Raw genomic sequence first — 27,188 nt, 5'->3', positions numbered from 1 at the left:
TTTAGATCCGTCTTTAGGTAAAGCTTCTGCCCAGGCGAGCATACTGGTTTCTGGAACCAGACGTACAGTCTCAGTTTCAAGGCCTGAGATTCCCCCGTCTTGACTGCCACTGTCTCTTCCATCTTAGGTAGCCTCTTTCCATGGACTAATTCCTCCTGTATCTGCACAGCTGCCTCCTCACTTGTCCTGACCTGCTCATATTCACTGTTCCTTCCCTGCAGGGCGGGCCCGTGGCCTGGTTATACTCGGCTAAACCTTTCAGGCTTCTCCGGCATTGACTGGTAACTTAGTCAAGGGGCTTCCCAGAAGATGAATGTGATACACGTCAGGGAAGCCTGAAGGACCTTGGGCTAGAATGTGGCCACACTGCCAAGGACCAAACGCTCAGCACTGTCCATTTCTGCTCAACCTTTCACAGTTTCCACTGTTCTCACTGTGAGAGAGGAAAGAAAATTTCTGCTATGATAAAAAGTGGTGCAACTGGGAGGTGTTGACATTACTGAACAAAGGAGCCAGTTAGAATTTACAGTGAAGGCTGCCGGGGTCCATTTGCTCACCCCAGATCCACTTTTGATCCTTCTCTGTCCTGCTCCATGCTGCACCCCTGGGAATGGACCAGCGCTTACCTGCCTGCTGGCCTGCGGCTAAGCTGGACCAATGAGAGGCACCACTAGGAACATGGAGCGGGGAGACATTACTCCTTCCCTGCCTCGGACCAAGCTTTCTGACAGTGGCTTTGAACCCACAACTACAGCCCCCGTCTGGTAGTCCCTTCCCCACCATTCTCTCTTTCATTTGGCTCTGAAAATAGGTATGATGGTGGTATCGGTCTCCCCCTGGAGTTCCCTCTGGCCACAGTTTTGTAAAAAGTCCCTTTTAAAAAGCTCTTGAACTGTTTGATGCATTTTATTCTCACTGGAGCCCTGAATGATAGTCAATATTCATCCAGAACAGTTAGATGACATACTGGTTTACCAGGAGGTCCTCTTTCTCCTGGATTTCCTGGTAGACCCTAAGAGAAGAAAGAAAGAAAACATTAACCATGCTAAGCACATAGTCCTCATCTGCTGTGCCCACCACCTCCCCCAGCGTCTATATCTGCCAAGCATAACTCGGTGGAAAAACTGTCACCCAACAATGAAGATCGGCACCAATAAAAATTCGTTGTTTCCGATCTCAGCTGAATACCCAAGGATTCTTAGGAAATAGTCAACTGTGGCAGATGTTTAGAACAGTAAGCTACCCCTCCTATAAATCTTATCCAAGATACAAAACCAAAAACAACTCATACACACAGGGTATGTATGTATGTGCGCGCATGTGTGCACACACACATACACACCTATCTTAAGCTGCTGTCATCCTTTTCCAAACACAGGTGGAAGGACTAGCTTTGAAAAAGAGGAGGGTTCTTCTATTGGACTGGCTATAAGAAGGCAATGTTGAAAGTGGAGCAGGTAAATTTGAATATTTGGAGACAAGAATTAGAGGATAACTTTCTTCTCTTACATAGAACTCAAGGAAAGGAAGAAGAGGATAATTTATTGTTCCTGCTTAGGGTGAACTAAAGTTTTCCATTTCCATAGAAATGGAAAGGTGCATGTCTAAGTAATAAATATTGCTACTTAATGGTGCTAGATATCTTCGCTCCATAGGAACTCATCATTGTCATTTATCCATTGGTTAGTGAATATGTATCCAGTAGGTTCTATGTACCTGGAAGGCTGGTATGCATCAAGGACCTACAGATGCATAAGATACATGGTCCCCACCTTCTTGGAGCTCAGATCTCTCTGAGCAAAAGCCAGATCATCAAAATAAAAGAGGATATATTGCTGCCACAAAGTGGGAAGGGATGCATCGTTAATGAGCACCAGATAAGTCTGTGGAATTCCCTTGAAGGGAGAAAGCCAGTATGGGGATGGGTCAGGAACAAGTCTATGGGGAAGGTAGTACCTAATTTGATCAGAACTGACTGGCTAGATATGTAAGAATATTGACAAAAATAGGAGGCATTGTATGGGATGCCAAGGAGCTTATAAGATTAAAAAGCATAACACAAAAGTATAAGAAATGAAACTAGACAATACAAAATTATAAGCCATAATCAATTTAGAAGAAAGAAGGGGCAGGGATTAGTGGAGAAGAACAGCTCCTCTGGGGGTTCCTGGCCAAGGGAGGCCGGGAGATGGTGGAGGGGGGGCTTCCAGGGGAGTCTAGAAGAACCTCGACTGAGCCTGTACCATTTCTCTGTACTTACATCCTGGCCAGCTGGTCCCTGGGGGCCGGGGAATCCAGGTAAGCCTCGAGACCCCTGAGGAAAAAGAAAAGAAGACACCCCCCAACAGTTTAAGCAAAATAAGGCCCCCTTTCCTTGGTAATAGTTGGCTCTGCACGTGCAAATGGCCTGTTGCTGTGAGGAATCTGATATAATGTGTGTGCCAAGGAGCACTCTGCTCAGACCTTATTCGTTTCTACACTTATGTAGCTGGACGTGTTACATACGCAGAGAGAACACTCTGGAAAACGTTCGTGGGAGCCTTACTGCCCAGGCCCCATTCGTAAGCTCCTTTCTTGAGTGGCAGAAACAGCTCCTGCAGTGGACAGGCTGAAGCACAAATGCAGGCTCACTTCTCCACATCCTGTGGATGACCAGCCCCCTGGGCTTACGGACCAGCTAAATAAGGTAATTTGTGCCTGGCCCAGCACAGTGCCCAGCACTCAGGTGACAGTTATTTTTTATAAGAAAATCACTGCCATTCTCTTGAAAATTTCTGGACCACATCAAATTGGCACAAATATCTATCATTAGGGATCTCACTTCCTGTAGAAAATTTTCTTTAAATAGATCTGCAGATGGGAATCAGCACTTTGTCCTGGTAGGTGCTGGAACTGTGCCACACGGCTGCTCAGGAGCCAACCTCGCCTCTTCTGGAGGCTTCACAAATCTCCCCTACACACCAACCCCTCCATCAGGAGTCCCATCTAACTTGTCTCTACTTTACAATGACTTGCTTTGAAATCTCATGCCTATCAATTAACTGCTCTGAGCCTCACTTTCAGCATCTATAAAAAATAGGTACAAAAACCCCTGTTCTCTTCAGTTCAGAGATCATAAGAGTGAGCAGAATTTAATGGACATAACATGATGTAAGGTACAGTATCATCATAGTGACTAACGTGTAGCTCTTCCCGCATTGGGGTGAGTTTATAGAAATTCACGTTTCCTGGTAAATGCATGCATATGCTTATCATCAATGCCTGCTACTCTGAAGAGCAAATGTTTGCAGAGAACTCTCCTGTTGCTTCACATGCAGGCCGACCCTCAGCTCTGCACAATGGCCCATTGGTCTTACCATGCCCACCTTATAGATTAGGAGAGAGCCTTCATTTGATCATGGCTATGTGCCTGAGGGTGGCGAAGCCAGGATTCAAAATAAGTTCTTCTGGCAATTTGATTAAATTCATTAGACCATGGCTAACCTTCCGTGATGCAGACATGCCAAAAAGCAAAGCCAGGTCCAGTGTGCCCAGCTATAATATGGGACATTGGACTAGATGACCCCTACCATCCCCTAACCTACTCTGTCATCCCATAGGTCAATGCTGAGATTTTGGAGACCATGCACTGTTTAATGTTAGGGATTTTCTGAAACTACTTTAGTTTCTGGCTCCTCTAATTTAAAATTGCTTTGATTAGAGCAGAATTTCTCCCATCAAAACCCAGCCCTTTATTTAAATCATACTGTACCGGAGGTCCTTTGTCTCCCGGTGGTCCAGAAGGGCCCTAAGAAACAAAGAGACAAATAAATAAGCAAAGTAGAAATGAAAGGTTCATTTAAACATGCTGCAGTGTTTATTTCCAAGCCAGGCCTTTAACAGTCCTTGAAGGAGCAGGGGACTTCCCCTATCTGTAAGTCACACTGTCACATCCTCTCACTACCCACCCAGGATTGTTGCAGATGAAAATCTTTCTGGAACTTTCTTCATTTGCCCCGGACTGGTACCACCCCATCCTGGAAACCTACTTGGTTTCTTACTCCTAAGCCCATATCTACTTTGTAGCTCTGGTGTAGGGTGGTAAACAACACCCCAGTATCCTCATGTCATACCCTCTTCCTGCTCAGGATAGGCTGGGGGGCACCCTCAGGGCCAGACTCCCCAGCTTGGCTGATGCTGCAGTGGTACCCCTCTTTGCTCCTATGAGTGGGTGTACACACACACACACACACACACGCACATACCCACAGATAGGTCTGCCATCCTACAAGTGTGTCCAGCTTAGAATTAGGTTTCTAGATATTCCACTTAAGATTTGTTCAGATCAAGGCATTAGTGTCTAGTCTCAGGTCCTGTGGCGAGCAGAACTTTCCCTTGCTCCTGAGTTTTTGCTATGCTTTGCTTCTGCATGGAAGACTCTGCCCTGCCTTTCCACCTGGACACATTCTTGTTACACTTTGGTTCTCAGCTGAGATGTCAGAACCCTTGGAAAGCCTTCCTTGGCTTCTCCTAGGATGCTTGTTAGAGGTGGTCCCTACCCTCTCCGTGTGCCTCATAAGGACATATTGCCTAGTATAGTCATTGCTTCTTGGCCCATCTGTACTCACTACTGAACAGATTGCATGCTGCGTGGTTGGGTGGGCATTAAGCTCCTTGCTTTGCAGTCTCTCTAGTACTCAACACAGTGCCCTGTGGAGTCAGATACAGTAGGGCACAGCAAATGGCACTCTGCCAAAAGCAAAATTTTAGGGCACGAGGAGAAGTTTGGACTCATTTGTCATCATCCTTCCTTTCCATTGATAATCAAACAAAGGCCCAGAGGAGACTGGGACCTCCTGCTCTCAGTCCAATGCACCTTGAATCTCCCTGCAGCAGAACCCATGAAACTTTCATAGATATTCCCAAGAGGGAGAAAGATTCCACACAAATGCATAGGTTTCTGGCAGTATGACGCACCAGGTAACCTAAAAGGCTGACCGTTAAATATATCCCAGAACTACCTCATAAAATAGAATCAGCATCATTTTAAGTGCGTAGTTAAGCACTAAAGAAAGTAGGGGGAAACTCCAGAGGTCTAAAGCCAAGCAGGTAAGTCAAGCAGGTAAGATAATAGACTCAGAATTCTACCTGGGGTCTATTTGACTGAGAAGTCGCTCCTCCCTCCATTATTTCTCACTGCTTCTGTCACATTTTAAGTCAACGGTACACATGGACCAATATACATACATCTGGATTTTGTTCCTTTCAATGCAGTTCCCTGTTGAGACCATACACTTATTCCTCAAGGAAAGGATTTAGTGACAGTTTACTGCTGGCACAGGAAATGCTGCCTTGTCACTTTGGAGTCATCCATGGCTTCAAAATTAAATTCCATGATCCACCTCAAGCATTTAACTTGTTCATTACACCAAGCCCCGAATTCCTCTCTTATGTCATTTACTTTAAAATCCACATGTGAAGGATGGATCTTGTTGTCAAGAAGGTCTTCGTTTCAAACCTTAGCTTTACCAATTACTAGCTGTTTGACCTTGAGCAAGTTACTTAGTCCCTCTGAGCTTCGGTTTCCTCAGTTGTAATACAAAGCTGAATGATCACCTTGCCTTGTGTGAGCAGAAATAACAGAAGATGCTCTAAGATAGAGAACCAGGCCAGTGGCTGGCCTATAAAAGGCATTCCCATGCCTATTTTGTTCGGATACTTTTAATACATACCCGAGTGTGTTGAGGAGGAGGGACTGCATAATGACTTCCTAATGTCATTCTTAAAGCAGAAGCCTAAATGTGTTTCCAACAGTAACAATCGTCTTTTCCAAGATTATGCCATCTGATGTGTTTGTTTAAGACTCACTCTAGCCTAACACACATATTTTGGCCTTTGATACCATTTTCCACTATAAGGAGATACAACTCTTTGGAGAAATGACTGATCCCAGATCTGGGCAAGGAATGTGTACAAATCTTGTCATTCCAAAGAGCAAGGAAACCATCAAAGACTGTTAGCCTTGTGTCAAAGGTACTTACGGTCAACTTGAATGAGCTCCTATTGGCATAAGATAAGACAATTTGAGCATCAAAGGAAGAATAATTGCAATATATTAAAACACATTAAATGTGTTTAAATCCATGAATTCAAAATTATTGATAAAAAACAAAAACGTCTAATTGATCATCTCTGCAAGATGATAGGAAACCAAGTCACTATCTTAAAACAATTAAAGGAAAAGACAGGAGCATTTTCATCCTGCCTTCCATAGGAATCCTACCATTGGGTATCCAAATGAGGCCATTTTCTCCATACAGAAGTATTCCAGCGAACACATAAAAAGAACTGATAGAACTAGCCTAGCACCAATTTGCAACCCTTGATGTGCTAATTGATCCAAGCATGGAAATCAAAGGGTGTGAACATCACAACAAGAGACCACCAGACATCAAATGCCTCTTGATGGAAAAACATACCACCTGTGAAGTCTTGCCAAAAACATCTAACCCGAATCTGATCAAGCCCTCAGGCCCAAGTAGCCACATACAGTAAATACAAGGACAGAGCAACCTGTTAAACTATTAAATTAGCAATTTGGGGGAAGCTCTATTAGACCAAAAAACAAATCTTGTCTCAGCAATAAATAAATTGCAAAAGGAAAGAGAAAAGAATGGAGGGAAAACCTATAGATTAATAAAAGAAATTTTTTAAAAAAACAACTAATTGCTGTTTACTTGGATCTCGATTCAAATAAAAGAAAACTGCAGAAGCATGACATTTATGGAAAAAGTAGAAACTTGACCGTTGACTGGATATTCGATGGTGAATTATTTTGGGGAGTGTGATAATGAAATTGTGGTTATGTTTAAAAAGTCCTGTAACCGCGGGCCCTCTAGGACCAGTTGAACTAGCCCCATCTTATCAACAAAATAATTAGAGTGGTTTTTCAGGAACTGAGCCCCTTTGTCCTGTTCAAGCCAGTTGAGACCACCAACCCATGAACTGGGCCTGCACAAATGCTGCAGCTTTTTGAAGTCAAGGAGCTAAAACCTCCACCCTCAGATCATGGTAACACCGCCATTTTGTGAACACGTGTCCTATGAAGAGGCATGAAGCTTGACTGTGCTCTTGCAGATCATCAAATACGTCACTTCTGCTTACCTCCAATCATCTATCTCCACACTTCAGACTGCCCATCCTTCATCCCATAAATTGTGCCCCAAGCCCTGGGTCGGGGAGACAGTTCTGAGGGCATACAGCCTTCTGTCTCCCTGCAGATCAAACTTGCAGAATAAAGCTGATTTCTTTTCCCAAAAGCTGAGGCCATAATGAATTGGCTTGTTTATGCTCCTCAGGTAGGAGAGCCCCTTTGTGCGGTAACAGTCCTTATCTTTTAGAAGTACATACTGAAATATTTACAGATAAAATGACATATGTCTGGGTTTTGCTTTGAAATAATGGAGGGTACAGAGGATGAGAAGGAAACAGCGACCATCGCCCAGGGATCCTGGTTGTTAGAGAGAAGGGTGGCTGCAATGGGGGTCACTTTATTACTCTGCCTGCTTTTGGTATATCTGAAACTCTCCACAATAAATATATATAATATATTAATATTATTATATATTATATAATTATATATTATTATATACATATATACACACAGCACACACATACACACATACATATATAGATACAAGTACACAGACTCATGCACGTGCAGCACAGATACTGCGACCCTTTTGTTGTTTACTGATAACTGCAGTTAGTGAAAACCTACAAAACTGAAAGCCCCAAGGGGTTTAGGCATGCTAAACACATTCTCTTCTTTCTGTGCAGTAATGTCATGCTAAAACCACTGTTTCCCTCCTTTGAAGGTTGATCACCTCTCTCCCCCTCCTCCCATAGGCATATGCCTGACAACACGGTGAATTTTATTCTCCATAATCTTTTATCTGAATGGTAATATGTGCCTGGCTCTGTGTTGGGCTTGGGGACAGATGACCAGATGATGGTAGGACAGGATCCAGGCTACACGGAGTGGTCCAGGCAAGAGAAAGCCACCCTGTGATAATGGGGGCTCAATGGGTCTGGGTTGAGAGATGCCAGAGCCAGTGGCATCAGCCTGATAGAGTTTGGGGAGCCTTTACGCAGAGGGTGCCAGGTAAGAAGGGGTTTGGGGAATGGTGGGCTTCATAGGCAGAGAAGAGACAAGGACAACACTGGCAGAGGGGACAGCTTGGCAGAGGAGGAGAGGAGAGGTCAGGCTTTATTCCAAGAAGAGAACAAGTGTCCTTCTCTGACATGTGGAATGCCTGGCTGTGGTAGCTGGACGTTTCCAATGGCTGCTAGGGTCTGGGTGAGAAGGGGCGGCAGTGCCTCTCAGGAGAGGCCTCCGAGGTCACTGAATAGGCAAGGGGTGAGCTCAGATCCAGGCTCGGTGTGGTGTGGAGAAGCAACTGGAGGGAACAGAATAGATTCCAGAGGCCAGGCAGGGAGGCCAGGGGGAAATCCAGAAGGCGGTAGGAGGGGGATCGAGGCCAGAACAAGAGCTCTAGAAGGAGATGGGGACCAGGGACAGCTCGTGGGGGCTTGGCCATGGCAGGAGCAGAGATCACAGTCGCTGGAGACTGTGGGGTGCAATATGGCCTTCTCAGCTATGTCCAGTGCAAAGAATCCCCAGGACAGCAAAGCTCCTCACGCCACATCATGAGGAACGTCACTCGACCCACAAGAAGAGCAGAAGTTGTCTTATAGCTTAGGAACCAAGAGCTTGGACTTCAGAGAAAGACAATCTTGGGTTCAAATGCCTGCTTTGCCTCTCACTAACAGAGTGACCCAGCCAACTGTGTGAACCTCTCTAAGCCTCAGTGTCCTTGTCTGTAAGCTGGAAACGAGAACAGTGCACAGCTCACAGGCCTGCTACAAAGATCAGCAAGGTAATGCACGTAAGTGCCTCCCCCAGAGCCTGGACTGGTGCAAGTGCTCCATATGCCTCAGGACTTAACCATTAGGAACAAGAAAAAGGCTTGCTGAGGTTAGAAAGGAGGGTTCCCAATCAGAAGAGACAGTAGCAACTTATTTTAAATCTTTTTCTTTTTCATCAACAGAAAAATCCCCTGAGATTTCAATCTAAAACCCAAGAGTGGAACATTTAGCTCCTGGTTACACACGGAGCCTTGGGGCCTGGGGGGGAGGGGTGCACTGTCTATCCCCTCCCAACCTCCTCCTGCTGCCCACAGGACTGCTGCTCTCTGTGTATGCAACAGGATGAGCATGCATGTCAGCGAATGAAGCCCTGCACATTTCCTGAGCATCAGCCTTGGGGTAAAGACTGAGAAATGCCTGCTGTCCCCAGGTAGCCACCAGACAAGAGGAGGCTACTTGGCTGCACATACTCCTTCCCAAGGGCAACTGGCCAGTCTACTTCTTGGGACAGCCTGAGTGGCTCTCCAGTTCCTATATACAAAGGACTTGGACTAAACAGGCAGATAACACATAGCAAAAAACAAGGCTAGACTTGTAAGTCATAGTTCAGGAGCGATAATGCATGGGAGAAGACACTGGCAAGTGAAAAGACTGTGGACGTGAACTTCCCTCACTATTGGTGCCCTGCTCTGAGAGCGGTGAAGGACGTCTGCTTGGAGTTAGAATGCTAGGGCTCCAATCCGAGCTCTCCCAGGCCCTAACTGTGACTTCAGGCAAGAGGTCTCACATCTCTAAGACTGTTTCCTTATTTTAAAACAAACAGGACACTGGGATCCGCCTGGTAGGGTTGCTGGGAAGAGTACACGGGAGAATGCCCTTGAGATAAGTGAGAGAACGTATGTGGATGCCTTGCTCACGGCTGGCCCCTGCAAGAGGCAGCCAATGTCAGCTGTGATAATTATTACTCTGTTTCAGTGTCTTTCATCTCTATTAATATTATATTATTGCCCAGAAGATGGGGACTGCCAAAGACACATAACAAACCCTCTGGTTGGACACTTGACCTGTTTGATTGCACATAATCAGTTCCACGCTCCTTTCCTCCACCAGGCTGTAAGTCTAGTAAGGGCAGTGAGCCATTCCTGTTTGAATGTGGCCCCTCAGTGCCTAGGCCACATGAGGCCTCAGCACAAGTGACTCCAGGAAGGAAAGGGAAAGGCTGAAAGAAGGGAGAGGCGATGTTAGGCTGAGAAAGATGTCGGGGGAGGATTTTTATGACATCTTAAGGTCAAAGGCAGGGTATCAGGTGTTATCACCAACATTACCATGTTGTAATACTCCCAACACTCCTGATGCTGCTACAGAAATGCTGGCACTTGATCCACAGGGAAACTAATGGTCAGAGTTGGATGGCCCGGGTCTTGGGATACACAGTGTCAGAGGTAACCTTGCCCTTGGAGACCTCAAGCTTCTGGGTTCAGCGAGGTTCATTAGCACTTTGATCTGCTCTGAGGCCTAAGTGGGATTGTTTTTAAGCATTTCAAACCTTGCTAAAGAAAGATCAGAGGCAACCTGAAGATTAAAGGGTTTTTTAATGTCTTGAAAGGGGAAGTCAAAACTCTAAACAACTTCTTCCCCATCCCTGACTGTTGATGGTGCAGAGGTTGGCAGAGAAGGCTCCGGGCTCCCTTCCAGGGAGTCAGCACTGCTCCTGGATGCCAAAGGCCTTGGAGCATAATACCACAAAGGAGGAATAACTTATAACCTGATCTGTCCTTAATGCGAGAACTTAATGGAAATGAATAATCCTGCTCATCCTGCTGAAGCCACAAAGCAAGGTGCTGCAGAGGAAGAGAACTGGTTTTGGAGGATGTGGGAAGTGATCTGCATCCTTGCCCTGGCCTTGGTCCTGGCCCTGGCCCTGGATTAGCTATATGACATTGGCCAAGTCACCTTACCTTCTGAACCTCAGATTGTCTGGAAAAGAATGATGTAGCAGACACAGTCAGTGGCCCCCTCCAAATTCCCTGGACATCCACCAACATGGCAGCTCCCTGCTGCAGGTGCCTGCCCCAGGGATTTCTATAATTACTGGAAGATGCTTGGCCCAAGTGCAGGGCAAACTGACAGTTCTTGGGAGTCAGCTCCACAGGGAGCAGCCTTCAACCAATGACCAACAGAAGGTGGTACACTAACACCCCAACTTTGCCACCCCTTTCATAGAACAGCTCTCCAACTGCACCATACAGTTTGTGGGAGTCTTCACATATGACACCTGTTCATCAACGCATCCTCCCTTAGCTCCTTTCCATTCCCTCACGTTGCCACTCCTTATGTGGTGAATTCTGAGATCATTTCCCAAATAAACTGCTTGCCATTGAATCCTGTTCTCAGAGACTGCTTCTGCAGGATCCCAGCCTTCACCAAGTGATAAACATTTTTCACAGGACTGAGGAGGTAGTGGATGTGGTGCTTCTAGACCCAGCATAGGACGAGACACAGAACCACTCAGCAAATGGCAGTGACCCTGTAAAGGGGCAAATGCATCCCCTGTGAACTCACACACCTGTCCTCATCCCTTATCCACACACCTGCTCTCTAGCACAGGCCTGAACCCTCTGTGCAGATTCCCAGGCCATTAGCAGCCTAGACTAGTGGCCAAAGACAGGATTTATGAAAATTCAATAAGGTTTCATCCACTTCGGAAGCTTTTAATAAGGCGAAGTGGAGGAGAGACACTAAACCATTGACTTACAGCCTCCTGGCTGAAGCCAGCCAATTACTTTTCAGGTGGAATCACTTAGGCAGGAATATATTTCATGGTGATTTTAACTGGCTCTCATGTGGCAGGTGGGGTGAATTGTGTCCACCTCTGTGTCTGGCTTTCTGATTAAGGGCTTGGTGTGGTGAATCCTCGGGGAGCAGATTGAACACATAGAACTTTGCTAAACTATGGGGAGGACCACACCCAGGTTACAGTTCTGCAGTCTCACTTATAGTCAGTTTTCTACCCTAAGGGGTAATTCCTGCTTGATTCAGAATCCTAACTCCAGCTGATCAGGCCCCATTAAAAGGAAGATTTCAGAAATAAGAAAGCCTGAATACCTGTGTTTCTTCACTGAATCTTTGCCATATTGTTTCTTCCAGTTACCAAATGATGAAAAAATAGCCAAAGACAAAAGACAAAGTTGATGTAATGAAGTGGAGGATTTTGTTCATCAGAAATCCTAGATAAGCGTTTTTTTAAAGAAAAAACAGTTGGACTAAAACTAGACATTTCCCAGGGGATTCTACATGTCTTCTTCCAGTGTTTCCAGGGACATTTAGGAGAAACAGAGCCACTGGGTCTTCCTACCATCTTGAAATTAGCCCCCATCCGGAGGGAGTGGGAGCAGAAGTGAGGTGGCCATTTCCGGTGGGGAATGAGGCATGCAGGAGAGTGGGAGGGCAGAGAGGAGAGTGCCCTGGAGAATTTCAGGGAGAGAGTGAGAGGCCCAAGACCAACTCTGGGATGGAAGAGGGCCACAGACGGAAGGAAATTATTGTACAAGTGATACTGCGGGTAGTAAATTGGATTTCCTGTCAAATTCTTCGAGGCACAAATGAAGAATGGTATTACCTTAATCATTTTGGGTTGTGGCCTACATTCCTTGAAAGCAAAACCAAGCAGAGACTGGGCCATGTGCTGCCCTGGTTTATACTCAGGTTACATTTATTAGGGGTAAAGTTAGATTGTGCTCTGGGTGAATATAATAACAGTAATAACAACAACAACAATACATGGGTAGTAGGGATACGATGAGGCTTAGCAATGGCATTTGAAAAGGACTTGGTATTTGAGCCTCTCTTAAATAATAGCAAGACAGGTGCTGCAGACTGAATGTTTGTGCCTCCCCAAAATTTGTATGTTGAAACCAAATCCCAAATGTGCTGGTATTTGAATGTGGGGTCTTTGAGAGGTGATTAGGTTGTGAGGGTGGAGCTCTTGTGAATGGAATTAGTGCCTTTATGACAGAAACCTCCGAGAGCTCCCTGCCCCTTCCACCATGAGGACACAGTGAGAAGACGGCCTTCTATGAACCAGGAAACAAGCCCTCACTCAACACTGAATCTGCTGGTGCCTTGATCTTGGACTTCCAGCTTCCAGAACTGTGGGAAGTAAATTTCTGTTATTATAAGGCACCCAGTCTATGGTATTTTTGCTATAGCAGCTCAAATGGACTAAGAGAATGTAACCATCAAAAAAAAAGGAAATGTAATTTTAAGGTGCATTAATAGGATATAGTGTCTTTAGCAAAGAAGGAACTAAACAGAAGAAGATAAAACCCCAGAACTGAAAATTTGCCTTAAATTCTGAAGGTTGCCATTCAGTAAAGTGGGGGGATATGCTCTTTGTGGTACAAAGGGAAGAATTAGAACCAATGGGAGGCAGATACAGAAGATCATATCATACTCTCTATGGAAAGAAATTTCTAATAATTGCCTATTCTCTATGGAAATAATTGTCTAAATTTTAAATCCAGATGTACTAGCTTTGAAAGAAATTTGTCTTCTATTTCTAGAGGTAATAGGATGGAGTCTGGCTGAGGATATCGAAAGCAATCTTCAGCTTGGATGGGGGCCCAGACATCATTGATCCTCAACATCCCTTATAGCTCAAAGGCTTTACAATTCCTAAAGTTACCACCTCCAGGGAGTCTGCAAACATACACAGGAGACTGATGTGAATTATTCATCAAAACTAACAGTTTGAGGATCACTTCATAGGTTTTATTTTGGAGACTGTATTAAAACCTTTCTTGATTCCATTTATGTTCTCACCTGTAGACCAATTGGAGAAAGAGGGGTAATGAACTCACTTTTGCTTTAAATACATGAAAGCAGGCTGTTTCTTCCATATCACACACCTTCCTCAGCCAGTTCAGCTCCACTGGCTATAACTCAGTTTTTTCCCAAGTTTGGCCAAAGAGTCTTTTCTTTTTTTTTTAATTTCCATGATTTTGTTCTCTCATTTTTGAATCAGACAAGTCGTGGTCTCCCTAGAAATCTTATACCCATAAGAAACACACCAGTAAGAATTAGTAACAATGGCAGCCACAGTAGACAAACCTATCACCCTGACTGACCCAGGGATCAGTGACCCACTACCAGATTAGCTGAAAAGGAGTGTCCCTGCAGTAAGGCCCAGGCTGCACATTCTTGGGAGCCAGCAGGGAATGGCTGTGTGGCCCAAGAACAAGGCAGTGCTAGATGAATAAGGACTCACAGGAGGGCCAGCAACCCCAATGCCTGGGTCGCCACGGTTGCCGGGAGAGCCAGGTATCCCAGGTGCACCTCGGTCCCCCTAGAAAGAGAAAAAATAGGATGAAGAGGTCAGTTCTGGGAAGGAGAGGGCAAGGGTACAAAAAGAATTATGCTCCTCCCACTGTGCCAAATGCACTCTCATCTAGCACCTGGACCCCACGTGCTCCCGACAGTTCACCTAAGCAGCCCATCACTCTGTCCAGACCACCACGCATGGACACAGCCACCAACTGCAATCATGCAGCTTGCAAGACTGACTGTGCCCCAGTCTTGACCATGGCTTCAAATGCAATTATAACATTATGACCCCACCCCGTGTGATCACAGTTATACATTTTACTGTGCTTTCTCCAGACCTCTTCATGCCCACACCCTGACCACACCCCAGATTTGAACAAGTACCCACATTTCAACTCAGTTTCCAAATTACTGAAAAATTAATTCATCAATTCACCAATAATTTGTAAAGTATCTTTATTTTGTGGGGCACTTTTCCAGGGGTTGGGAGGGGTACGGATGATGGAGTACAACATTCACCTTTAAGCATAGTGGTTAGTATAGCGTGGACTTAGGGGTCAGATGCCTGGGATTAAGTTCTGGCTTCAATACTTATTAACTGTTGATTTAAGAACGTGACAAGTTTCCTGAGCTTTAGTTTCTTCATTTACAAAGGGGTAGGGGAGAATAGCAGCTGCCATGACCACAGATGCCGTGCTCATTAAACAAGATTATGCAGATAGAGTGTCTTGCACTTAACTCAGTGCAAGTAGCTGTTGTGGTTATTGCTGTTCTCATGTATCTGTCATTCTGGACTTTGATGGGAAGAGGAAAAGGAGAAGGAAAGAGAAAAGGGGAAGAGATTCTGTTTGCAATTTCCCGCAGAAGGAAGCTGAGACAGAGTCACACATTCTTATCCACAATTTCAAAATCTTCAATCTCTGAAAATGAGTGCTTATCCTAATTCACCCAGCAGCGAAACCTGACATGTACTGACACAGCCTATTTACAATCTTTAGTTATCCCATTCTGTATAGATATTTACACATTTCTGTTGCATCAATATTGATCAGCTTGATTACGAGTATGCCCCACACACCAGAGTAAATATTATATATATATATATATATATATATATATAGTTTGTAAATTACTACCTTTCTACGTTACAAAATAATTTCAATCCAAAACACACATGGTCCCAACAATTTTGTGTAAGGAACTGTGCACTATCAGGTCAGCTGAACTGCCGCCAAGCCTAATACTGAAATGGCAGGTGACCTTGTTCAAGCCACTTAATATCTCTGGCATGAGTTAACTTGTATGACAAATGGAAAGAGACTTAGAAGGTTGTTATGAAGAGCCAATGAGACAATGTGCAGAAAGTTGATTTCAGGTAGAACCTGATATTGCTAGGCAACACATTGCTTCATTAAGGTTTATGATTTTAAGTATTAAAAAAGTCCAATTAATAATCAGCTTATCCTTTCTAACCATCATTTCAATTGGAAAACTTTGCATTTTGGACTTTTAAGAAAAGTAATACTTCTAAGATGGTTTATTTTCCCTGCAGTATGACTGTTTCTTGGATGAGTACGTAAGTTACATATTCATTCAACTAATGTTTTTTGTTTACTCATTGTGAGCAGTGATCAAGGATCCAAGACCAAAAGATGACTCAGTCATGGGCCCTGTCCATTTTCAAAACTCACTGCTAAGTTCTGAAGAGAAATCTTGTTCACGGGAATTGGGAGAAACAAGGTTTGTGAAGTTCTCACAAATGAGATGAACCAAAATCCAAACTTCTCACTAGGCTCTGTAACACTGTATCTTCCCCTTGTCTCTCTGGGCCCAGGGGTGGCCACACTCCTAAGAGCCATAGCATCCCTCTTCCCCAGCCTCATTTCTGTAAATAGTCCCCTCCTGAAATTCTCCAAAGTACCAGATGGTGCATTCTATTTCTTTGGAATAATGTGATATGGCTGATTCTGGGAAGTACAAGATGCTTGGGATTGCTAGAAAATCTGACTTCAATGCACAGGAAAGGTTGGGAAAGGAGAAGTCAAGAAAAGAGGGAAATATGGAAAAAAGTATAATGAATTAAAAATGACTATGATCACTGTTGTATCAGTCACCAGCACATTGCAACAGTGGGAGCATCAAGTAGGAAGATTTCAAACCGGCAGTCAGGTGACCCTATGTCCAGTCTCAGGACAATGTCAACCTGGTCCTGTGACCTTGGGTGAGTCCTATAACCTCTCTGCACCTTAGGATCCTCTATCATTAGGAAAAAAAAGACATTCCCATATCTCTTATAAAGACTCATCTGAAAGCTAAGAGACTATGCTAACAGTGAGTATTACAGATGTATTATTATCATTTTATCAGCAGAATTAGAAGACAGAAAATAAACTAAACCCATAAATATCAGAGAAATCCATATCCTTTTGCACCTCAGTTTCTCTTTAAAATATTTAGTATAGATTTTCTTACAATTTTCTGTTTTAGCTTGGCTCCCCATCTTCCCAAGATTTGCACATCAGCAAACCCTAACTACTGCCAGCTAAACCACAACAACACTGAATTTGTATCCTTCCATGCTGTTTGTTTACACCCCTACTTCTTGCACATGGTGTTCCCCTTAGGGGATGTTCTTCTGTCCCTGTTCTAAGCTTCCAAACTCCTACCCATCAATTAAGACTAAGCCCAATCACTCCATTTCCATAAACCCACCTCTGTTGGTGCTCCTCTCTGTCCTCTTGAAGACATTTGTATATACATTAATCTTAACACATTACCCTCCCATTTTGTCTGTCTGACCCTCTGACTTCTATGTAAGTGTCTTAAAAGTATTTATCCATTCATTCATTTATCCATTTATTCAACGCAACTAAAAGAAACTATCCATTCATTCATGTACACGTTTATTCAACAAATATTCATCAAGCATCTAAAATGAGTCAGACCCTACATTGAGTACAATATCTATACACTTTTGCATCCACAATGCCCAGCTTAGGGCCTGGCACAGGTGGCAGCCTTTAATAGCAATTGCCTGAATGCCGGAATAAATAAATTCATCATCACTCACATTTTGTCAGGTACTAAATTCTGCCTTTGACCAAAATCAGCTTTTTACAGAGGAAGGAACATGATAGAAAGAACTCTCCCACCCCAGCCTGGAATCTGAGTCATGGATTGTTCTCTCCCGCAGAGTAGCCAGGCTTGGCTCCATCTGAATGTTTATAGCCCATTGTGATGCTAACATTTTCCCCAAGCAACAACACTTCGTAGCTTAATGGACTGAAACTTTTAAAAAATGGTCCCAAGCAATGATTGAAAAACCTTAACGCTCTGTCAGCAAAAGCAAGAAGGCTCATGATTTTTTTTTTTTAAAAAGGGGCACATGAGCTAGACTCTATAATACTGACTTTAGTTCCTGTTTTGGCTGCAAGACATTCTGGGCCATTTCAACAGTGTCCAGGGAAGAAATTAGCGAGGAAGTGTGGGGTCTTAGAAGGAGAATGACATTTATTGAGCAACAACTATGTGCCATGAGAACATTTCTCTCCACAGGAGATCTTTGGAGGTTAAATATGCTTTACTCCTGTATACAGAAAAGGAACCAAGAGTCTCAGAAAGAATAAGGCTGTAAGTCACCTATCTTGTAGGAGGCTGAGGTGGGATCCTAATCCAGTTATGCATGGAAGGCAAAACCTGCTAGAAAGCAGTGCCATCCAAGAGAAGGAAAGGCATCTTTAAGAGTCTTCCTGCAGTTATAAGTAATTAGGATGGGCTGAGGGGATGCCAGTGAAAACCTTTATATGGCTCCCTTCCTTAATTCCAGGAGTTGCTTTTCATCAGCACCAGGGACAGCACCAAGGCAAGGATTACAGCAGGAGCTCCCTTTGGTATCTCTCTCCATCTCCCCTTCTTTCCTTTCTCGTTCGTCATCTTGAGCTCCCCATTCTCCAACTAAAGACTTCTCTGAATTCCAACTTACCTTCCCAATGCCAGTTGACTAAGGAAACCTTTATTTCTAAATCACATTCTAACTGATAAATGTATATAATATCAACATTGGAATGGGTCAGCTGTTTACACATTTTAAATAGGAGGAGATATTTGGCCAAAGGGACAGCGAGACTTACCCTGGGTCCCATGGAGTTGAAACTGGTTGGTCAGTTGGACCCCAGGTCAAGGCTTTCTGCACTCCTCACCCCAGGGTCTCAGCCTGCCTCTCTACTCTTCAATGCTGCCTCCATTCATTTCTGCTTGGGCTTTCTCTCTCCAACAACATGCTTGCAAGGATGGATAAGGCCTCTCTATCTCCTCACCTTCTTGCTGCAACCCCAAAGCGGGCTCCACAGGGAGATCTAATAATAAGGATCACTAATATTTATTAAGCATGTACCTGTGACAAGCACAAGGCTAGGCAACTATTTTTATTTGTATTATATCATTTAATTTTTTCCTCAAACTCTGCCTGGGAGATAGATTTTATGAAGCTCATAAATAATTATCACAGAGAAAGAACATCTTAAGACAACACTTCTAGTGCCCTTGACTTCCTTTCTTGTAAGAGGCAATCAATTTCTTCTAGATTCCAAAGGTTCCACCTTTAGAAGGAAAAGTGAGAGCATGTGAGCACTGCCAGTCAGACGCTGGGCTCACCACATCACAGGGGAACTTCAGACATACTCCTTAGGTTGGTTGTTAATTCACAAGGTTCTCCAGATCCTGGGTCCGGCTCCCTGCTCCTCTCCACACATGCCCACTGCACCAGGCACATGGAAATATTTCATATGCCTCCAAATTCTGACAAGTTGTTTCCAATGTTTTTCTAAATCAGAAAATAAGGAGTTGCTATGTATTTGCTCAGATCACTCAAAGAACTTGCTCATTTCTTTTTACTTTGATCATGAGCAATAAAATTACTATTTGGGGGATGCACATTAGCCTACTATGACCTCAATTAGTACAAGCTTGGATGCTTCTAGAGGTCAGCTGCCTGAATAGGGGAAAACAACACGAAACAAAGAAGTCTAAAGTAGAGGCAGCAATTATTCCTGAAGCCTCAAACTTTATATCCTGGATATTACTGTAAACAAGACTTTTACGTACAATTTAAGAAGCAATACAATCTGTGATTATGTGGCTGAGATCCCAAAGATACAGCTACAGAATATAAGGAAAAAAGAAAAACTGTCCAATGATTAAGCAAATGAATATCTGGGGCTTTAGATAGAACTGTCAGTAATGGCAGTCTATATGGATTCCAAGAGCTTAAATAACTCAGCTGGGATGGAAGGTGATGTGCTTTAGAAATGTGCTAGTGTACTCAGAAAGTGGCTCACAGGATAGCTAGCAATAATACTGATGGCACATTCTACACATTTCTAAAAATTTGTTTTCATAAATATATGCAAGTAGGTAAAAAGTAATATGATAATTATACAATAACACTTTCATTTATGTGATTTTTGAATATATATGTTAAACTAAAGCAAAAGAATAAACATTCTAATGTCCATAATTGACTATTTCACCCACATTCTGAAGTTTAGGTATTTGAATTGGTCAAATAATTTTTCATTGAATGTGGGCATATTTACAGTACAGACTCATCTCTGAACACATTCTATGTCATGCCTCAGGGTCTTCCCCCACATTAGTACCCCTGCAGAGTACTTCTTCCTCATTTTATTCCCCTTCCAACTGCTACACACACTTGAAAATCAGGATAAATGTCACCTCCTCCAGGAAGCCTTCTAGTCAAACTAGGCTGGGTCAGGGAGCCTCCTCCAAGGTCGCTTGTGTTCAAGCTTCCCTCTCTCCTAGCACTTGTCTGCTTTGGCCTGGTTGTTTATCCATTTTGAGCTGTTGGACGGCTGGGAAAACGTCACATACATCATTGTCATCCCACAGCCCACCCCCAGATCTGACACGTGGCAGAGGCTCAGCGGATGTGCAATGAACGAAATAACAAATGCATTGGTAACTGATGCATAAATGAGTCAATGAATGAGTGACTCAGTATAAGCATAACTTCAGGAAAGCTTCCTTGATCACTCAGGAAAGTTCTCTTAAGAATACTACCTAATGGGCAAAGCCATCTTTTCTGAATTGTGGTTGCAAGTGAACTGAGGAAGAGACTGCTAGCATTGACCCAAGTGTTTCCCTTTCCTCCTTGGGGCTCAGCTAGATGACCGCCTGCCTCCCCTGTAGTGTCAAGAGGTTGGTGGGAATGAATTACCACTGGCAGGTCTGGACCCTAAAATCTTTCCACAAGATCCTCCACTGTGTTTTCCCTCATTTACCACTGCATACTAAGGATTTGGTAGAAGACACTGAGGTCTTAGAGTGTGGGATATTCACTGGACTGAAGGAGTGTGAGTCCCTGAATGACTGTGTGGATTAGAACTCTCCATCCACCAAAATTCCCATTAGACTTAATGTGAATGAGAAATGAACTTTTATTGTGCTAAGAGTCTGAAGTTTGGGGATCAACTGTTACCACAATTAGACTAACAATACAACACTGCTAAGATCTATTGCTCTGCCAGCTGAAACCATCTTTTGCAACTTCATTTAATCAGTTGATGCTTATTAAGCACCAATTGTGTAGCAACTATTTCAATACCACAGTTCAGAGTCATAGAGCCTTTAGTCAAGTGGAATGTGATGAACCAAAGAAGGTGGAAGTGGATTGAGGTGACCAGACATACTTAACAATTAAATTTTCCAAGGCCTCTTTCTAGATGAAACCCATGGCATCCACAATTTGCTTGGATAAATACTTACCTTGCTTCCTAGAGGTCCAGGTAATCCAGGTGGCCCACGAAGTCCCTGAGGAAATGAATGATACAAAGACAATCATGGGACCATGAGTGAACGCTTACCTGTCCACCACATGCCTAACTGTGTGCACCCTATGCTGTGGGGGTCCACAGATGGATGGGAGTCTTCCCCCACATTAGTACCACTATGACTTGTCTTGTACAAAGGAAACAACCTCGTTCTGAGACACAAAATCCTTGGGTATGAATTCTGACTCTGCCACCTACTGCCTCTATGTGAACTTGAGCAAATCCCTTGGTCTCTTAGTTTGCTTTCCCACTTCAGATCCTTATTTTATAGGCTCCAACAACCAAGGTAAGGTTAGGTTTCAAAGTAGGGCTCATTGGATTCCAAAGCCTGATCTCTTTCTTGTTGACCTTGCTATCAAGATGTAGGGGAGTCAATGGGAAAAGTCTTCAATTTCAGGCTGAAAGCTTTTGCTTGACACAGTATGCATGGCCAGAATTAAAATCACAGTCTACTTTTGGAAGTATTGGCTGAAAGGGCCAGAGTGAAGAAAGAAAGCAGGGTCCGGTCCCTGTGGGTTCACGGACAAGCTCTCCCACTTTCTCACTATGTGACTTTGGCAAGTGGTTCACCTCTCTGAACCTCATATTCCCTACCTATAAAATAAAGTGATACTGCTATGGTCTGAACGTTTGTGTCCCCTCAAATTCATGTGTTAAATCCTAACACCCATTGTGATGGATTAGGAGGTGGGCCTTTGGGAGGTGATTAGGTCATGAGGGTGGAGCTCTCATGAAAGGGATTAATGCTCTTATAATAAAAGAGGTTCCAGAGAGATCCCTTGCCCCTCCCACTATGTGAGGACACAGTGAGAAGTTGGCAGTCTACAACCCTGAAGAGGGCCTCCATGAGAACTTCAACATGCTGACACCTTCATCTTGGACTTCCAGCCTCCTGAACTGAGAAATAAATTTCTGTTGTTTATAAGCCACTAGTTAATGGTATTTTGTTATAGTAGCCCAAACAGTCTAAGACAAGCACTCACTTCTCAAGGTAGTCATGAGGATTAAGTGTAACGTGCTTTGTACCTGGTACAAGAAAATGCTACACTAGTTACTATAAGGACAGCTAGCTGAGTGGCATGCACTATGGACTTATATGAATCATCTCACTTACTCCTTAAGTGGTAGGCCCTAGGATAATTCAAATTTGGGGATTAAAGGAAATTCACATTCAGGATTAAAGATGAAGGATTTAGGCACAGAGAATTTGAGACCTTTCTCCAAGGTCACACAGGTAGCGAGTTGGTCTGACTTGAACCTTGGTCCATCTGTCCCTCTCTATGAGGTTGTGAGCTCTTGAGAGGAAGACTGTCACATTATTCATTGTCTTCAGAGTCTAGCACAGAGCCTGGCTCAGAGTGGGCCTGGGTAAACTGAGGCAGATTGCATTATTGGTCCCAATTCTTCACTCCCCTCCCTGTGAGAGACTTATACATGCCCATTGACTCCCAATAGACTTGCAAGACCTCTCATGGGGGGAAAATGATCCATGCCCTGTTGATATTGGGCTTGACCATGTGACTTGCTTTAGCCAGTGGCATGTGAGTGGACATGATGTACACGACGTGCAGGCAAAAGCTTTAAGAGCCACTGTGTGTCCCTGCTATGAAAACAGAGCATCTCCTTTATTCATGGTTTTCTTTTTGATCCTGGGACCCAGAATGTGAAGACAAGTGAGGTAGAGCCGCAGGAGTCCTATCACAGGTGTCAAAGGTAACACAGGGCCTTTTCTTAAGAGTTGAAAGCCACTGAAATTCTGGGGTTCTTTGTTACCGCAGCAAAACTTACTAATTCATCTCACTTTCTATTCAAAACATGATGAAATGTTTGCCAGTCCCCAGTACATAATATCCTCACGCGTTTGCACACACAGTCTATCTGTCCAGAACTTCCTCCCTGTGCTGTTCTGCCCCAAAATAATTTCTTCTCAACTTTCACTTTTGGCACAAATGCTACTTCCTCTGTGAGGTTTTCCCTGACTTTACACATGGATCAAGAAACCTCTTCTCTGTGTGCACACCCATGATTGGTCCAAGCTCCAGTATTCTGTGTCTACGACTATTCTCCCCATTAAGTCATTAGCATTTCAACATCATACACACTAGGCCGTCTCTGTGTCCCCAGCACCTGGCCCAGAGCCTGACACACAGCAAGCAGTCCATGCATGACATTGAGCTGCATGAAAGGCACCAGAGCACGCTGCTTCCCCCACACCATGCCCCTTTCCCAATCAGCCCAGGTTCCCTGGCTACTACTCAGTTTTTGCAAACCTTGGCCAGTGAGTCTTCCTTTTTTTTTGTTTTTCTTTTTTAGTCTAGCCTGATAGTCTGGGGCATAGAAACCCCTGGACCTGACACTTACCGGGTCTCCATCTTTCCCTTTTCCGGGTGGCCCAGGGAGCCCCGGAGCACCAGGATCGCCCCTGAGCCCAGCTGGCCCTGGGCTCCCTTCTTCACCTGCTGCTCCCTGGAGAGAAAAGTAGACAGTTTCTAGGATCAATGATATGCAGATGGTGAGCTTTTCAATGGTGGACCAACCTGAAGTGAGTTGGCAGGCTTCCTGGCAATGCCCTGACTGTTTCAGGAAGACCATCCGTTCTGAGGGCATAGAATGATGGCCTGCGTAATGTGTGCAATAGGATTGCACGTCCCAAAATTCACATGCTAAAGTCCTAACCCCAAGTATCTCAATTTAGAAATAGGGTCTTTGCAGATGTAATTGGTTAAGTTAGGTTGAGGTCATACTGGAGTAGGGTGGCCCCTAATCTACTATGACTGGTGTCTGTATAAGATGGGGAAATTTGGACACAGATATGCACAGAGGGAAGGCAATGTGAAGACACAGGGAGACAGCCTTCAATAAGCTGAGGAGAGAGGCCTGGAAGAGATCCTTCCTTCATGGCCCTCAGGAGGAGCCATCCCTGCTGGCACCTTGATGTCGGACTTCCAGACAGGGTGAGAATGGTGAGACAGTACATTTCTGTGTTTAAGGCACCCAGTCTGTAACACTCTGTTACAGCAGCCTTAGCAAACAAACACAATGAGGAACATGGGAACAGAAAGGACATGGGTGGTTTCCTAGTCCAACCTTCCACCCAGTGCAGGAAACCATCAGGAGCATCTCTTACAGACAGTCCTCCATTTCTGCCTCAACTCCTTCCAGAGCAGAGAGCTCACCACCTTCCCAGTCCATTCATTCCATTGTTGGGCAGCTCTGTTACATAGCGTTTCTTTACTTTCAGCCAAGATAGCCCTCTCTGAAATATTCCAGACATCTGACCCTCAACCTCTGCCCTGGAGCTCTGCGGACAAAATCGAACCCCTCCTCACACGATAGAATTGCAGTGATGTGAACACAGCTCCGGGCTCCAAAACAGACAGAGCAAGTGCCAGGATCGGACGAGGGAGGGACCTGTGCTTTGAGCTCCCTCCTGGCAAATGCTCACCCTTCTGACCACAGAGCCACGATGAGCCCCATGTGGCAGCCCATGCTGTGGAAAGTTGGGTGGAACCACGTGAGCTGCAGGACTCCTTTTCCAATGCAGGCCTCCCTTGGGCCTCAGCTGCCACCTGAATGTCTCCAGGCATCCCCTGATGGAGAGGAGGTGAGGGACAATGTACCAAGGATGGGCAAAGCAAGGGACAGAGAGGACTCTCTCCAAGCCATGGGCAGGATCAGCTTCCCCAAGCCTCAGGCCAGCCACTGGACACAGTGGGAGAGAGAGAAAGAGACAGCATGCCCTGGTGTCAGAGATTTTTACCACTTTGCAGAGCACTTGAGGTTCCTTCCAAAACCAGCCCAGGGCCTTGGCCCTCAGCCTGCACCTCAGCTCAGCCAAGGACGGGGTTTGGCTCCCCCTAGAGGCTGGATGTGCCGACAGCTCACCAATTTTCTCTTCCGTTCAACTAGACTCAGAAAACCTCCAGCGTGGTGGTCACCACTTTCTAGTCTGTCAGTGCCATACTTACAATGTGTCCAGAATGGAGAACAACCCTTTAGATGTAGTACAATCCAGGCATAGTGGACGGGCCAGGATTTTTTTCCCTTGCTTAATCTGGGTGTTCTACTCATATGACTCGTAAGAAAGACTGTCTTTTTTTCAAAAAATATTTATCACCTGCATCGCATAAAGGGTTATCACTGAGCTTATGATCCACTAACACCTCAAAACCTGTGAGACATATTCCCCACAGGGTAGTTGATCATTTTTCTTTGCAATAAATCATTTTTCCCTCCAAGATACGTATTTTAAAATTGAGCCTTCCTGCCAAAATGCAAAAGTGTACATCAATTTTTGGTAAAATTTCCCAAAATGTAAAAGACAAAATGATCACTCCTTTATAAGATTCCAAGCCAAGTGGACTTGAAGGAATGGGTATTAAGAGGTTTAGACACGTGTGTGCTGGGAGGGGGCCTCTGCAGACGATCCATTGGGAGTTGGGGGGACACTGGCACACCTGTTGTGCATGTGGAGGCTGCTTTTATAGGCAGATCGGGTGACCCCTCCAACATGTCAATTCTTCAGCTAGCCCTCGCGACTTATGACCAACATATTACCACCCCCATCTTACAGATGAGAAAATTCAGGTGCACAAAGGGCGTCTGAGATCAAGATTTCTCAACTTTGGCAGTACTGCCACTTGCGATGGATAATCTGCATTGTAGGGTGGAGGGGAGCTGTCGTGTGATTGTGAGATTTTTAGCAGAATCCCTGTTCTCTACCCACTAGATGCCACTGGAGTAGTGGTCCCTCACCAGTAAATGTCAGCGACACTTCTTGTGAGGTCAGAGATGTCAAAAGGCTGTGGACTCTCCTCCTCTGCCCCTGGGGTGTTGGTGTTTTGGGAGGAACACCGTGTCTCTCTTCTTCCTGATGAATAAAGCTCTTTCTCATAGTTGGGAAGTTCTAACTCTGCACACAAAGGTGTGAGATGGAGAAGATGGTGCATCTAATGGAGAGAAAGTGGGATGTGGAGTCAGCCAGACCTAGCTCTGTGGGTCACTAGCTATGAGATGGAAGGCAAATCAATTAATCTCTGAAAGCCTCAGTCTCCACATCTGTCAAATGGGGATCCATCTGATTCACAGGTCTGTTGTTGAGGGTTAAATGAGATGATTTCATGGCCTCGTTCCTCTCTTCTAGTCGGAAAGCCCTTCTGACTCCTGGGTCCTAACCCAGGCCTGAGCAGTGCGGGTTCCTCCTTGCTTCCTGGAAGTTGGGAAGAGCTGCTGTGTGCTGAGAGGTCGCACCATGTCTTACCTTCTCACCCCGCTCCCCATCTTTCCCAGGGGGGCCTCTGACGCCAGGGGGGCCCTGAAGAAAGAAAGGTCATTGAAGTGGTGAAGTTCAAGATGATCCGTGGCTCCCACAGGAGGGTGATCAGGTCCCTTTGTAGTTGACAACTATAGCTCCGTCCTCACTTGCTCCCAACCCTGACTTAACTTCCCCAGGGGCCTCTCCACTGTCTGCTCCCTGCCTGCCATAGCTGTTCCTCCTCTGGTCTGCTCACACCTCCTTGCATATCAGAGCTTTAAACACACAGGCCTGCTCACCACTGGGCTGTGGCTCTTAGAGGGCAGGGCAGGGTCCAACCTAGAGGGGATCCCAGAGAGGACGAGGCTGACTAAGAACACAGGCTTGGCATCAGAGACCTGCTTCACCAGTGTCTTTGGAGCCCTCCAGAGGTTGACCTTGAGACAAGGCTCAAGTGCAAGTCTTCCATGGATGCACCAGTAGGGAACAGGGAAGTGAGAAAGGGGAGGACAGGCAAGTAGTAAGATGTTTGTGCGACTGGGGCTCAGGCCTGCTGGGGGCTCTGCAAGTCAACATGGGATGCACCCTCAGAACATCTCCACCAGGGGTGGAGGAGCTGGGGCATTTATACACCCATCGGTCAGAGCTGCTTCTGCTGGTGCTATTGGCCACATGTCATGGGGTTGGCTGGACAATGCAGTCTCTAGGAGCCCCAGGCAGAGGCATGCAGGGCTGGCTCCTGGAAGTCAGCAGCATGCACCGAAGTGGAGAGGGTGACATGATTTGGGCAATGCTCCTGTAGCATCTACCACAACCACTAACAACATGGGTCGGTCTCCCTGTGCCTCAGTTTCTTC

At 45.0% G+C, this 27,188-nt stretch overlaps 1 protein-coding gene across 2 annotated transcripts in view; it reads right to left on the bottom strand.

Moving 5' to 3' along the window:
- The window catches only part of COL22A1 (collagen type XXII alpha 1 chain), a 292,457-nt gene that overhangs the window by 72,624 nt on the left and 192,645 nt on the right, over nt 1-27,188 (bottom strand). For both annotated transcript variants that reach the window (XM_046641629.1, XM_046641628.1), the window contains 7 exons: nt 26,338-26,391; nt 23,439-23,543; nt 21,013-21,057; nt 14,174-14,251; nt 3,752-3,787; nt 2,261-2,314; nt 968-1,012 (listed from right to left, as the gene is read on the bottom strand). In XM_046641629.1, coding sequence (XP_046497585.1) covers nt 968-1,012; nt 2,261-2,314; nt 3,752-3,787; nt 14,174-14,251; nt 21,013-21,057; nt 23,439-23,543; nt 26,338-26,391 — 417 coding nt within the window. The remainder of the gene's footprint in view (nt 1-967; nt 1,013-2,260; nt 2,315-3,751; nt 3,788-14,173; nt 14,252-21,012; nt 21,058-23,438; nt 23,544-26,337; nt 26,392-27,188) is intronic.

This window comes from Equus quagga, chromosome 16 (genome assembly GCF_021613505.1).
Source record: "Equus quagga isolate Etosha38 chromosome 16, UCLA_HA_Equagga_1.0, whole genome shotgun sequence".
Lineage (NCBI taxonomy): Eukaryota > Metazoa > Chordata > Mammalia > Perissodactyla > Equidae > Equus > Equus quagga.
Note: the sequence above shows the minus strand (reverse complement) of the source record. Positions and strands in the feature narration are given on the sequence as shown.